The sequence below is a fragment of the Labrus bergylta genome, chromosome 14 (genome assembly GCF_963930695.1).
Source record: "Labrus bergylta chromosome 14, fLabBer1.1, whole genome shotgun sequence".
NCBI classification, from domain to species: Eukaryota; Metazoa; Chordata; class Actinopteri; order Labriformes; family Labridae; genus Labrus; species Labrus bergylta.
The window spans coordinates 5,983,226-5,998,781 of NC_089208.1; the positions used below are offsets into that span (position 1 = coordinate 5,983,226).

The window sequence follows — 15,556 nt, forward strand, 5'->3', positions numbered from 1 at the left end:
GTAACTACGCTGCAGGTTTACTGTGAAATTATCAGAACAGACTGGGTTATTTGCCATTATATTCCTGTTGCTATCACCGCCGCCTCGGGATTTACCAGTGAGAGAGCTGCTCCTATCCGACCGAAATAATGTTAGCCCCTCTATGCTAACTGCCTCATGTGGAACGGATGGTTTCAGCCACGTTTCTGTGAGAAATATGCAGCAGTCTCTCATCTCCCGTTTTGCAGTTAAATCCAGCTTCAGGTAGTCCAGTTTGTTCTCCAGGGAGCGGACATTAGAAAGCAGGATGGAAGGAAGCGGCGTTCTGTGCGGGTTAGCTTTTAGCTTGGTTGTTGCCCCGCTCGGCATCCCCGTTTTTGCTTCCGGTCACACCGCTTCCGTCTCCTCCGCTGGTGGACACCGCTGGTACGAGGCTCCGCTGCTTCACAGGCCGCTGGATGTAGCCGGCGTAGTATTCCGAGGCTACGTAGAAGGTCCAGAGTAGTTGCTTCTACCGGACTGAAACTGTTTGATTTACCTAAAACTAAAATTGCCTGGCGGTCGTATATTACTTTAGAGTAACTACGCTGCAGGTGTACTGTGAAATTATCAGAACTGACTGGGTTATTATCCATTATATTCGTGTTGCTATCACGAGCCACTGCAGCCGCAGCCGAGCAGGGCACCGCCACAAAGCAGTGTGATCACAAAGACTACATGATGGACAACATAAATGGGACTGATGAATAAGACTTTAAAATAGTAATTGCAGTTAAATGGTGACTTATAACTCTTATTATTTGAATTAATTTGTTGAGTGCTTTAGTTTGATGACTCTTAGTATTGTAGTTGGTCATGGCTTAATCATCCTGCTTAATCATTAGGGGCCGGATATGTAAGAGCCACAAGATGACAACTTAAGTCAATTCAAACAACTTTACAAAATGCAAGTATTTACTTAGAAAGCAGGCCCAACAATGCACAGTGTCCAACATAAAAGCATATTGTCAGCTTGATGTGTTGCTCCACACAAACACAACTGAAGACTGTTACTGGCTCAGAAGAAAAAGCACCAAGTACCAACAGAGCAAGAATTAGTGTGAAACCTCCAGGACCATGATGCTTATGACAGGTTTTTTCCATAATGATGGCAGTCAGTATAAGGGCTATAAGTTTATGTTATGTTGTCTTAAAGATTCAAGAACAAACTCACAAAACTCAAATATATTTACCATCAATGACAGTAAATCTTTGCTTTATTTATAATAAATAAGTCTCATCCTTCTGTCTCCTGGAGCTTTACCTTTACAATTTTAAACTTTACAGACGTGAAATCTTAACTCATGACAGCAGCACCGTCTTTACCTCTTCACCAACAATGTTACACTTTAAAAAAAACACTTGAAGCCATTACATGCAGACATTAGCTGAAGAAAGTTTTCATTGAACATACTCATATTTGATATTTGACGCCAAGCTTTGTCGTTATTTAAACTAAAAAATAGACATATCAAATGACTTAGAATAAAGATAATAATAACTGAAATGCACAATCCAGCAATTTATATACAGTGTGTCTGAAAAAGTCAATGCATCCATTACAGTAACATTTTTTTAATCTAACACAGAGGCCTAATGTATTAGAAACTTATTTATTTTTGGCTCATGCATATTTATCTAAACATTACACATTAATTATTAATATTTTACCAGCTGCATTTTTCCACCTTTTAAAAATCTAAATAACAGAGTTAACAGATAGCAAAGTGTCAGGAGGCCCAAAAGGTGAATTAGAAAACACATAGTTTGATCATATTCATTTCATTATAAGAATAACCTTTTTTTAAGGGGGGGGGGGGGGGGGGCTTTGCAATGAAATCCGTGTCCGTATTCAAGCCGTGTCCGTATTCAAGCACTAACCAGAGTCTCTTATCTTTGAAGGCAGGCTCTTATGTCTGATAAAACGTTTCAGTATGTGAACTCTCACTGTTTGAGTACCGAGTCCATACAGCACGGGGTTGGCAACTGATGGGATGATGATAAAATACAAAGAGAGGAAGATCCTTGCATCTACAGCCACATGGTTCATGTTGAATCGAGTTTGGATGACTTCGAATAAGGATCCTATGGTGTAGTTTAGCAAAGAGACTATAAGAGGGATGCACGTCTTAAGAGCACTGCCCCGAGATTCTCGCAGCAGTTTCCCACACACTCTTGCAATTTGCATGTAAGAGAAAACAATCATCACTACCTGAGGGACAATCAAAAACACAATCAGTACGAGTCCCACTATACTTATGTATGGCACACTTGAACATGAGTTTTTGACCACTTCCATGTTCACACAGTATAATTTCGGCACCACTTTTCCGCAGAAGCTCAGGTTTAAGGTCAGAGCGTAGAAACATGCAAACAGAATCAGCGGGTAAAGACTAGCTAATGCCACAAGCTTGCTTATCTTTGAATAAGACATGATGCTGTGGTAATGTAGAGGGTAACAGATGGCAACGTACCGGTCATATCCCATCACAGCTAATATAAAGAACTCAGCACATCCATATGTGTGCACAAAGTAGACCTGAGCCAAACACCACTTCACGCTAGTCTCATGTGTGTCAGACATGAGCAGAGCCATGACTGCAGGTAACAGCGCGGTGGTGCCGTACATTTCATTGACAGATAACATACATGTGAACACATTCATGGGTTGGTGCAGCTCTTTGTTCTGATGTATGACGGTGATGAGCAGCGTATTCAGAGTGAGAATGATAAGATACAGCAAGAGGAATACAGTGAACAGCCCGTGTTTGTTGTTGTCCATGACAGCATAGGCAGTCATCGTGAATGTCAGCACGGTTCTGTTGTCCATATTTCACTTCATCTCTGTAAAAGAAAAGCATACATTTTATAATACAGGCTGGTGAAGCACTTTATGATTGGTACTGAAGCTACTCAAAGCTATTTCAATGATATCAAGTCAACAACGAAGAAATTAAAAGACGGATAACAAAGCGAGAACAAGAAGACAGATGGATAGAGAGCCATTAAAATCACAAAGCAGGGTTAAAATATTATACAGTGTGTAAGATTATGTCTAGAAAGGTCTTGAATTGTTAAAATATGATGAGATTAAGATTGGAAGAATAAATAGCTAGAAAGTACACTTATATAAAACAATTAAAGTTTGGACGGTCTAACATCAAATATCTAAAAAGGTAAAAGTGCATTGACCTTAAGTAGATGTTGTATCATGGTACCAGAGGTCATTACTCAACAATGAACACATTTAATCACAGAACAAGCTAAAGTTGTTGGTTCAGAGTACAACAAACACACATCCTGTTACCTGCTTTCTGTCCTCTTCTGGAGGTAGCGAAGTGTGCCACTTGGTCACGGGTGGGCTTTTAACAATGCTCATCCGAGATGCGTTGATATCATGTGATATAAGTGTGTAACTTGTTACCATGGCGTCCAAAGTATGTTGTTCCTCCAACACCTTCACAAAAGCAGAAAAGTTTGGTTGAGAAACAACAACACAGATTCTGACACCTTAGCAAAGTGTAAAAGTAACACATAAAAATAAAATGTGATGCTTGAAACAGCTGCAGCGTGTGTGTTTATTTAAAAGTCCTTTAATGCAGCGGTTCTCAACTGGGGGGTTGGGACCTGAAAGTGGGTCGCGGAGCCGTTATCAGTGGGTTGCGAATTTGTGCCCGGAAAAACAACTACTGTATTTTCCGCACTATAAGGCGCACTTAAAAGCCTTTAATTTTCTCAAAAAACGACAGTGCGCCTTATAATCCGGAGCGCCTTATATATGGATCAATTGGTTAATTGGTTGATCCATACTGGTTGTACACGGCGCTCAGCGACACTGACTCGGATAATGACGAGAGGGAGCCGGGCATGTTGGATGCCGTACTCGCCCAACTGTTCAATTCGGACACTGAAGAAGAAGAATTCGAGGGATTCGTGGACGGGGAATGAACTGAAAAAGTGAGCTTTACGTGTTATACGTAACTGAACATTGTTGAGTTATGCACTAACGCAGGGGTGCCCAACCTTTTTTGAACCAAGATCTACTTTTAAAGTTACCAGTCTGCCGAGATCTACCTGTCCACATAGTGAGCCATAGCCTTTACCAACAGCCTACAAACGCATGTAATACTCACACACCAAACAGAAAATAATAAATGAGAGTTCTGTAAAAAATAATGCAGACTACAGACTACAGCAGGCTGCTGTGAGATGATTTTGCTTTTGTTAAATTAGCTGCAGACACGGTGAGAGTGAACGGAGTAAAGTCCAACCGACTGTTTGACCGGGTCACGTGTGTTCCCACCTCGGTCCGTACGGATCACGGATCAACTGTGTGCTGTAGCACTAAAAGTAAAAAGTAAAAAGGTTCGCGTGGTGGCTGGCGCTCCAGTGCAAGTGTGTGTGTGTGTGCGTGTGTGTGTGCGTGTGTGTGAGTGTGCGTGTGCGCTGTTTGTTGGTGTGTCTCGTCCCCCGCGATGCTCACAGTCATGACAGCAGAGAGGAGCAGAGAAAAGTAGCTGCAGCTTCATCAAATGCGCTTAATACTCGTAGCATAGTTTCTATATATGACTTTTTGGTAAAACATTTACCCCCCCCGGTTTTACCTGCACGTCATTGCGCATGCCTGCACTCTCTCTTGAGCGCGCTCTCTCTCTCTCTCTCTCTCTATCTCCGCCGCTCGCTCTCTCATGCACGCAGCAATTTCATGAATAAATGAAAAATTAAATACACACAGGTCGGAAGTATACTTGGGCTCCCAACACAGGTATCGTGTGTGGGAAACAGCGCAATGAGATGAAATTGAAATCACTTTTCTATTTTACAATTGTATTTTATATTGACAAAACATCTCGCGATCGACTGAGAATCAGTCAGCGATCTACCTGTCGATCGCGATCGACTGTTTGGGCACCCCTGCACTAACATTTGAATTAGCGGTATCAGACTGTGTTTCTTTTACGTGTTTACAACTGAACAAGGCTGGGAGATATTGTGAATATGCACATTAACGTTTGAACAATGTTGAGTTATTGTGAATGCACTACGTATAAAACTACGTTTTGAGAGTTAAGAGAAACGTCAAAGAAATAATTTATTATTTGGGGAAATCGTCTTATGTACTTTTGTTTTTGTAGTTTTATACGTTACGTTTTATACGTATTTATATTTATATATTCACAATATCTCCCAGCCTTGTTCAGTTGTAAACACGTTCTATTCTATGCGCCTTATAATCCGGTGCGCCCTATATATGAAAACAGTTCTAAAATAGGCCATTCATTGGAGGTGCGCCTTATAATCCGGTGCGCCTTATAGTGCGGAAAATACGGTATGTTGAAAAGTCAGTGAAGTTTGTTTTGTTCCATCTCTGTGTTCTGTCAGATGTTTCGTTCCATCTGAGGTCTGAACTGCCATATTTGTCTTTAAAGAGGACATATTATCTCCCTTTTCCACCTTTTCCACCTTTTCAAACAGTCCCCTGTGGTCTAAATGAAACATCTGTGCTGTGCTTTGGTCAAAATTTAACATGAATCAAGCACCAGACGAGGTTTGCGACACCGTATAATCCAGCTCTCTCAGAACGCTCTGTTTTGGTGTGTATGTCTCTTTAAATACAAGGCCACAGGTGGGATGTGAACCCGGGCCGCCCGCTTGAGACGACAGCCTCCATACATGGGGCGCGAGCACTAACCACTGTGCCACTAGCGCCCCTCAAAATACTTTTCACACCACGTCTCATTCATCCATTCAAACCACATTCACACACTGGTGGCAGCGGCTGCTAAGTTAAGTGTCCATCAATATTGTCACATTCACATTCACACACCGCAGATGCGACAGCAGGAAAAACTTGGGCTTCAGTGTCCAGCCCAAGGAATCTTCATGTTACTGCAAGAGCCAGGGATTTAACCCCTGACCTTCTGGTCGAGACACAACTGACTCACAGCCAAAGCCAAGTGAATAGTTAGTCTACCAAGTCTGTCTTTTGGGCAGAAAAGTTTCAATGTTTCAAACGACAGTTCTTCCCCATGAAATACATGGACAATGGGAAGAATAATCCAAACCTTGCCTGACTCCAGTGGAATGGTACGCCGAGTAAAGCTGCACAGACCTGTAAATAAACTGTGTCTGCTACAAGAAGCAGTGTGATCACAAAGACTACATGATGGACAACATAAATGGGACTGATGAATAAGAGTTTAAAATAGTAATTGCAGTTAAATGGTGACTTATAACTCTTATTATTTGAATTAATTTGTTGAGTGCTTTAGTTTGATGGCTCTTAGTATTGTAGCTGGTAATGGCTTAATCATCCTGCTTAATCATTAGGGGCCGGATATGTAAGAACCACAAGATGACAACTTAAGTTAATTCAAACAACTTTACAAAATGCAAGTATTTACTTAGAAAGCAGGCCCAACAATGCACAGTGTCCAACATAAAAGCATATTGTCAGCTTGATGTGTTGCTCCACACAAACACAACTGAAGACTGTTACCGGCTCAGAAGAAAAAGCACCAAGTACCAACAGAGCAAGAATTAGTGTGAAACCTCCAGGACCATGATGCTTATGACAGGTTTTTTCCATAATGATGGCAGTCAGTATAAGGGCTATAAGTGCATGTTATGTTGTCTTAAAGATTCAAGAACAAACTCACAAAACTCAAATATATTTACCATCAATGATAGTAAATCTTTGCTTTATTTATAATAAATAAGTCTCATCCTTCTGTCTCCTGGAGCTTTACCTTTACAATTTTAAACTTTACAGACGTGAAATCTTAACTCATGACAGCAGCACCGTCTTTACCTCTTCACCAACAATGTTACACTTTAAAAAAAAACACTTGAAGCCATTACATGCAGACATTAGCTGAAGAAAGTTTTCATTGAACATACTCATATTTGATATTTGACGCCAAGCTTTGTCGTTATTTAAACTAAAAAATAGACATATCAAATGACTTAGAATAAAGATAATAATAACTGAAATGCACAATCCAGCAATTTATATACAGTGTGTCTGAAAAAGTCAATGCATCCATTACAGTAACATTTTTTTAATCCAACACAGAGGCCTAATGTATTAGAAACTTATTTATTTTTGGCTCGTGCATATTTATCTACAAGTAAAGGATAGTACCATTAATTTTAGTTAATGCAATTAATGTAAGCAAAGACCCGTATTGTATCATTTTAGTGTAAAATAAACATTACACATTAATTATTAATATTTTACCAGCTGCCTTTTTCCGCCTTTTAAAAAAATCTAAATAACAGAGTTAAAAGACAGCAAAGTGTCAGGTGGCCCAAAAGATGAATGAGAAAACACATAGTTTGATCATATTCATTTCATTATAAGAATAACCTTTTGTGAAGGGTGGGGGGGGCTTTGCAATGTAATAGGTTCGTCCGTATTCAAGCTCTAACCAAAGTCTCTTATCTTTGAAGGCAGGATCTTATGTCTGATAAAACGTTTCAGTATGTGAACTCTCACTATTTGAGTACCGAGTCCATACAGCACGGGGTTGGCAACTGATGGGATGATGATAAAATACAAAGAGAGGAAGATCCTTGCATCTACAGCCACATGGTTCATGTTGAATCGAGATTGGATGACTTCGAATAATAATCCTATGGTGTAGTTTAGCAAAGAGAATATATGAGGGATGCATGTTTTAAGAGCACTGCCCCGAGATTCTCGCAGCAGTTTCCCACACACTCTTGCAATTTGCATGTAAGAGAAAACAATCATCACTAGCTGAGGGACAACAAAAAAAGGAATCAGTACGAGTCCCACTATACTTATGTATGGCACACTTGAACATGAGTTTTTGACCACTTCAATGTTCACACAGTATAATTTCTGCAGCACTTTTCCGCAGAAGCTCAGGTTTAAGGTCAGAGCGTAGAAACATGCAAACAGAATCAGCGGGTAAAGACTAGCTAATGCCACAAGCTTGCTTATCTTTGAATAAGACATGATGCTGTGGTAATGTAGAGGGTAACAGATGGCAACGTACCGGTCATATCCCATCACAGCTAATATACAGAACTCAGCACTTGCGTATGTTTGCAGAAAGTAGACCTGAGCCAAACACCACTTCACGCTAGTCTCATGTGTGTCAGACATGAGCAGAGCCATGACTGCAGGTAACAGCGCGGTGGTGCCGTACATTTCATTGACAGATAATATACATGTGAACACATTCATGGGTTGGTGCAGCTCTTTGTTCTGATGTATGACGGTGATGAGCAGCGTATTCAGAGTGAGAATGATAAGATACAGCAAGAGGAATACAGTGAACAGCTCGTGTTTGTTGTTTTCCATGACAGCATAGGCAGTCATCGTGAATGTCAGCACGGTTCTGTTGTCCATATTTCACTTCATCTCTGTAAAAGAAAAGCATACATTTTATAATACAGGCTGGTGAAGCACTTTATGATTGGTATTGAAGCTACTCAAAGCTATTTCAATGATATCAAGTCAACAACAAAGGAATTAAAAGACAGATAACAAAGCGAGAACAAGAAGACAGATGGATAGAGAGCCATTAAAATCACAAAGCAGGGTTAAAATATTATACAGTGTGTAAGATTATGTCTAGAAAGGTCTTGAATTGTTAAAATATGATGAGATTAAGATTGGAAGAATAAATAGCTAGAAAGTACACTTATATAAAACAATTAGAGTTTGGACGGTCTAACATCAAATATCTAAAAAGGTAAAAGTGCATTGACCTGAAGTAGATGTTGTATCATGTTACCAGAGGTCATTACTCAACAATGAACACATTTAATCACAGAACAAGCTAAAGTTGTTGGTTCAGAGTACAACAAACACACATCCTGTTACCTGCTTTCTGTCCTCTTCTGGAGGTAGCAGAGTGTGCCACTTGGTCACGGGTGGGCTTTTAACAATGCTCATCCGAGATGCGTTGATATCATGTGATATAAGTGTGTAACTTGTTACCATGGCGTCCAAAGTATGTTGTTCCTCCAACACCTTCACAAAAGCAGAAAAGTTTGGTTGAGAAACAACAACACAGATTCTGACACCTTAGCAAAGTGTAAAAGTAACACATAAAAATAAAATGTGATGCTTGAAACAGCTGCAGCGTGTGTGTGTTTATTTAAAAGTCCTTTAATGCAGCGGTTCTCAACTGGGGGGTTGGGACCTGAAAGTGGGTCGCGGAGCCGTTATCAGTGGGTTGCGAATTTGTGTCCGGAAAAACAACTATGTTGAAAAGTCAGTCAAGTTTGTTTTGTTCCATCTCTGTGTTCTGTCAGATGTTTCGTTCCATCTGAGGTCTGAACTGCCATATTTGTCTTTAAAGAGGACATATTATCTCCCTTTTCCACCTTTTCAAACAGTCCCCTGTGGTCTAAATGAAACATCTGTGCTGTGCTTTGGTCAAACTTTAACATGAATCAAGCACCAGAGGAGGTTTGCGACCCAGTATAAACCAGCTCTCTCAGAACGCTCTGTTTTGGTGTGTATGTCTCTTTAAATACAAGGCCACAGGTGGGATGTGAACCCAGGCCGCCCGCTTGAGACGACAGCCTCCATACATGGGGCGCGAGCACTAACCACTGCTCCACCAGCACCCCTCAAAATACTTTTCACACCACGTCTCATTCATCCATTCAAACCACATTCACACACTGGTGGCAGCGGCTGCTAAGTTAAGTGTCCATCAGTATTGTCACATTCACATTCACACACCAACATTCACATTCACACACCAACATTCTACCAAGTCTTTCTTTTGGGCAGAAAAGTTTCAATGTTTCAAACCATGGTCAGTGAATTTGTTCTTCATTTTTTTTATGTCATTGTTCGCTATTTTTAGTTTCAGTCAGTGCTCCTTCAAAATCGGCCTTTCTGTTCTTCTGGCCTTAGTAAGGTTGTGCTGCCGCCTGTATTGGCCAGGACACTCTTGAATAAGGGATTTTTAATTTTAACAAGGAATTCCTTATACTGGGATAAGCCAGTCGTCCCTGTCCCGTCTGCAGCTGGTCCTGCAGTAAGGCTGCTGACAGGATCCAGGAAGAGGGAACATATCAGTCCTGTCCTAGCGTCCCTTCATTGGCTCCCAATACGATTCAGAATCAATTTTAAGATTGCACTGTTTGTAAGAGCCACAAGATGAGAATTTAACTTAATTTAAGATATGATGCATAATTTATAATTTCATGTTATTTCATGTGCATACCAGGGAAACAATGTTAAAAGATTTAAAAACAAACTTATGTTGGTTAATATCTTTATGCTCCCTCCCTGATAAAACTTGCATATTGGACCTTTAATTTGGTGAGTCATGTGCGCAGTTGATTGATGCTTTGAGCTGCGGAAGGCACGGGAGCATTTAGTTTTTCTACCGTGTGACGAACTGTAATTTGAATTTTATTTTTCTTTATTAAACGTTTTGAACTGGATTACATCTCCTGTCATTCGTGTCAGACTGAAGTTACTGTGCCTACAGCTCAGGAAGTGACTTTTTTGACGTCCAGAAGGAACGCCACTACATTAGTAGAAAAACTGCACGGAGATGGAGCCAGCTGGATGTTAGCTGTTAGTTAGTTATATCATCAGTTTGTGCTCATGAAAAAGCAAAGCTAGCTGGATTGATTGAACGTGCTGCAGCTTTACAGGCAAAACAGGAGCTTGAACTAGAAGAAGCACGTATTAAAGCCAAACTGGAAAGGCTGGCTTTGGAGTCAGCGATTACAGAAAAAAGAGCTGAAGTGAGAGTACTGAAAGACTGTGAGAAATCTGAAGATGACATGAATAGCTAGTGCTTACATTGACAAAGCATTGTCATAGCCACAGATCAAGTCTGAAGACGGAAAAGCACTAAGCACTTATGCTGTATTTTTGACTGGCTGTTGTAAAACAATGGAAGATGTGGACTTTCTGGAGGAAATGGATAACCCTACAAACATGAGGATAGAAGAATCCAGTAGTTGCCATACAAAATGAAAGAAAAGTGGCGCAATGCAGCATTTGATATTAAGGAAAGGAGAGGACACAGAGCAATATTTGCAGATCTTGTTGTCTTCATTGACCATCAAGCAAAGATAGCTATGGATCCAATCTTTGGAGACCTCCAAGACAGTCGCACATCTGCAGTGGGGAAAAATCAAAGAAAAGGGAAAACCACTCAAAGGTGGAGTGAAAGGAAGCAGCTTTGCAACCAACGTATCAGTGGAGAGAAAAAGGCTGGATACAACAGCAAAGCAAGCTATCCCTGTTAAAGCAGCTAATGCCTTTGAAACACCTTGTCTTTTCTGTCAGAAGAATCACACATTGGAGTCTTGTTTCAAGTTTAAGGCACTGGTACACCAAGAGCGTGTTGAGTTCCTTGAGACAAAAGGGCTATGTTTTGGGTGTTTAACGCAAGGTCATCTAAGCAAGACCTGCAAGAAGAGAATGGTGTGCAGACAGTGCTCACTGAGACACCCCCACATCCTGCACAAGGAGAAAGAAGCAACCAAGACTACAACTGTGTTAACAAACGATGACAGCGCTATAACAGAAGAGGTTGCCGGTGCTCAAAAGTCTGTTGCACAAGAAGTAGTGGGCTGCACTGGGGCCGGAGAGTCAGAGTGTATGTTAGCTATTGTGCCAGTGAAAGTGAGAGCTGGTAAAGGTGGAAGGTACATCGAGACGTACGCCTTTATGGACCCCGGCAGTACAGCCACGTTCTGTACAGAGGCACTACGAAAGAAACTGAATGTGAAAGGGAAGCCTACTCAGATCTTGATAAGCACAATGGGCCAAAATAAACCTGGTGGACAGACGCTGTTAAGCAGTTACATGCTCTCACACTTGGCAGTGTGTGGATTGGAAGAAACAGAGTACATTCAGTTGTCAAAGGTCTTTATACACAGCAATATCCCTGTCCAGAAAGAGAACATCCCCAGTCAATCACATCTCCAAAAGTGTCCATATCTGAACGACATAAGCTTTCCTTACATTGATGCTGAAGTGGGACTTCTCATTGGAGCCAACAACGCAAAGGCTATGGAACCGTGGCACGTAGTCAATAGTCAAAACAATGGGCCCTATGCTGTAAAGACTATCCTGGGCTGGATGGTGTGTGGACCTGTAAAGAATGACAGAATGACAAGTTCCACGGATGAGACAACTCACTACAGCATCAACCGGATCTCAGTGATGGAAATCGAACAACTACTGATCCAGCAGTACAACACAGACTTTCCAGAGCGTCATTATGATGACAAGGAAGAGATGTCTCAGGAGGACAAACAGTTCATGCTGTCAGTTCAAAAGACTACAAGATTTGTGGATTTGTGAGACTCGAGTTAACTGCAGCAGTTGTCGCAGTGAAGGTGGACAAGATGCTGCAGGTAGAAATGCAGCTCCCACTTCAGCAGTCTATATTCTGGACTGACAGTATGACTGTTCTCAGATACATCGACAGTGAGACTGCTCGCTTCAAAACTTTTGTGGCAAACAGGATTGCCCTCATACGAGAGGCCACCAAGTCAGAACAGTGGAGGTATGTCAGAACAACAGACAACCCTGTGGATCAGGCCACTAGAGGCATAAAAGTCGAGAGCTTGATGCAAGGTGAAACATGGATAAACGGACCACAGTTTCTATTGCAGCCAGCAAGTGAATGGCCACAAAGACCAAAAAATCTCTTATCTTGCGTGATGTTCATGAAAAGGTTGGTCACTGCGGGCGCAACTACATGTTGTCGCAATTAAGATAAAGATATTGGATTCCTCAAGCAAACTCAGCCATCAGGAAGCTTGTATCGGACTGCACAATCTGCAGAAGACTACGAGGCCGAGCTGGTCAACAGAAAATGGCAAATCTGCCAGAAGATCGTCTCCTACCAGACAACCACCACCTTTCACCAATGTAGGTGTCGATTTCTTTGGACCCTTTGATGTTAAACGGGGCCGGGGAACTGTCAAAAAGTATGGGGTACTGTTTACTTGTCTTACCATCAGAGCAGTACACATAGAGGTAGCAGACAGTCTTGACACCAGTTCCTGCATCAACGCCTTGCGCCGTTTCATAAGCAGACGAGGACAGGTCACTGTCATGCACTCTGATAACAGCACAAATTTCGTCTGTGCAGAAAAGGTGTTGCGAGAAGCCATCGGAAACAATTGCATGTTGAAAAGGCTATGCAGAGGAAGAGAAGGTCCTTAGTAAGGGGGACTTGAGAGGTGGAAGAGAGTTGAAGAGTTGAGCAGTGGTATGTGTTGAATATGTTGATGTGTGAGAGGTGAGAGTTTGTGTAATGATTATGTTTTAGCGGAAGTTGACTGCAGCCGGGGTTTTGGGGTTGGTTTGAGAAAAAATAAAAGTGTATGAAAATGCAGTCACTTGTAAATTGTGTGTGTGTGTGTGTGTGTGTGTGTTTGTTTGTTTGTGTGTGTGTTGGGTGTGATTGGTGCACAGGCAGAGAGAGCTGATGGGTTGGATGTTGTGGGGGTAGTTATGAGTTGAGGTTGTTGATTATTGGGTTCCAGACAGATTCAAATTCGGCAGTTTGATTTCTGAGTGAGGCAGTTAGTTTTTCCATTGATATATATTCGGTGAGTAAGTTTTTCCAATGTGCAATGTTGATTTTTTTTCTCAACTTCCAGTTCATGAGGATAGTTTTCTTGGCGATGGTTAAGGCTATGAGAAGTATTTTGCTGGATGTGATATTTAAGTTGATGGTAGATATGTCTCCTAGTATTCAGAGTGTTGGTGAACATGTGGCAGCTCAAGAGTACAGAGAGGTGGTCAGTGATGTCATGCCAGAATTTTTTATTGGTGTACAGTCCCATGTGACGTGCAGGTATCCGTCTGTGGCGTTTTGTGTGCAGTGTGAGCATAATTTAGAATCAGTGAAGCCCATTTTAAACATCCTCTCACCCGTGTAGTGAACTCTGTGAATAATCTTGTATTGTATGAGTTGTAGGTTTGTATTGTTTGACATGGAGAATATGTTTCTGCAGATTTGGGTCCAGAAGTTGGCATTGGGGGCTATCTGGAGGTCAGTTTCCCGTTTTGTGAACGGTATGGATACTGTTTGGTCAGATTTCAGGATTATTTTGTAGATTTTAGATAATATTTTTTTCCTTGTTTTGATATTGATTATGTCTGTGGTTAGTGGTGGAAGTTCAAAGTTGGATGTGATAATATTGATTTTGCTTTTTATAGAGGAATGAATTTGATGATATTCTAAAAAGTGCTGTTCCCCAATGCCGAACTTCTGAATCAAATGAGGGAATGAGGCAAGAGTGTTGTTATGAAAAATGTGCTCGAGGTGTGTGATGCCTTTAGTGATCCATGCTGAGAGGTGGAGTGGTTTCTTGTTTATTGTAAAGTCCGGGTTGTTCCAGATGGGAGTTTGTTTGGTTTAAGAAATAGTGGCGTTAGTTATTTGGTGAAATTTCCAGCAGGCTGTCAGAGTTGTTGCTATGGAAGGGATTTTAAAACAGGGGTGGCGTTTGATAGAGGGGCTAATGAAAGGAAGGTGTGAGATGTTGATTTCTATGCATAATGTTTTATAATAAATTCCCGTTTTGTGAACGGTATGGATACTGTTTGGTCAGATTTCAGGATTATTTTGTAGATTTTAGATAATATTTTTTTCCTTGTTTTGATATTGATTATGTCTGTGGTTAGTGGTGGAAGTTCAAAGTTGGATGTGATAATATTGATTTTGCTTTTTATAGAGGAATGAATTTGATGATATTCTAAAAAGTGCTGTTCCCCAATGCCGAACTTCTGAATCAAATGAGGGAATGAGGCAAGAGTGTTGTTATGAAAAATGTGCTCGAGGTGTGTGATGCCTTTAGTGATCCATGCTGAGAGGTGGAGTGGTTTCTTGTTTATTGTAAAGTCCGGGTTGTTCCAGATGGGAGTTTGTTTGGTTTAAGAAATAGTGGCGTTAGTTATTTGGTGAAATTTCCAGCAGGCTGTCAGAGTTGTTGCTATGGAAGGGATTTTAAAACAGGGGTGGCGTTTGATAGAGGGGCTAATGAAAGGAAGGTGTGAGATGTTGATTTCTATGCATAATGTTTTATAATAAATTTTCAGATTCAATGGGATTGGTCCATTTGTGAATGTATTGTAGTTGGTGGGTAATGAAGTAGTGGAAAAAGTTAGGTGCTTGTAGACTTCCTTGGAGTTTGGGGTTTTGTAGTGTTTCTAATTTAATTCTGGCTGTTTTGTTCTTCCAATAGAATTTTGAAGTGATGCAGTCAAGGGATTTGAACCAGGATTGTGGGGGCTTTGTTGGGATCATAGAGAAGAGGTAGTTAATTTTGGGTAATATGGTCATTTTTATTGTAGCAATTCTACCTATGAGTGATAGCGGTAGGGTCATCCAGCAGTGGAGTTCATCATTTATTGTTTTGAGAAGGGGGTTGAAGTTGAGACTAATTAACTCTGACAGCCTGGGGGAAATATTAATTCCTAAATAAGTGATGTTAGAGGTGCGCAGGGAGTTTGGTGATGTTTTCGCTGCCACATCCCAACTATTTGGACTGAGAGGGAGAA

At 41.0% G+C, this 15,556-nt stretch overlaps 2 protein-coding genes across 2 annotated transcripts; both read right to left on the minus strand.

Annotated features, from left to right (window-relative positions):
• Positions 1-313: 313 nt before the first annotated feature.
• Positions 314-2,848, minus strand: LOC109997062 (olfactory receptor 52E8-like). Its single transcript, XM_020651427.2, has 2 exons — positions 1,900-2,848; positions 314-462 (listed from the first exon to the last, which is right to left on the minus strand). The coding sequence occupies exons 1-2, from the start codon at positions 2,846-2,848 to the stop codon at positions 314-316; spliced, it is 1,098 nt and encodes a 365-aa protein (XP_020507083.2).
• A 4,568-nt stretch (positions 2,849-7,416) lies between these two features.
• Positions 7,417-8,398, minus strand: LOC109997056 (olfactory receptor 52D1-like). The gene has a single exon (XM_020651422.3). The coding sequence runs from the start codon at positions 8,396-8,398 to the stop codon at positions 7,445-7,447; it is 954 nt and encodes a 317-aa protein (XP_020507078.2). The 3' UTR covers positions 7,417-7,444.
• Between the last annotated feature and the right edge of the window lie 7,158 nt (positions 8,399-15,556).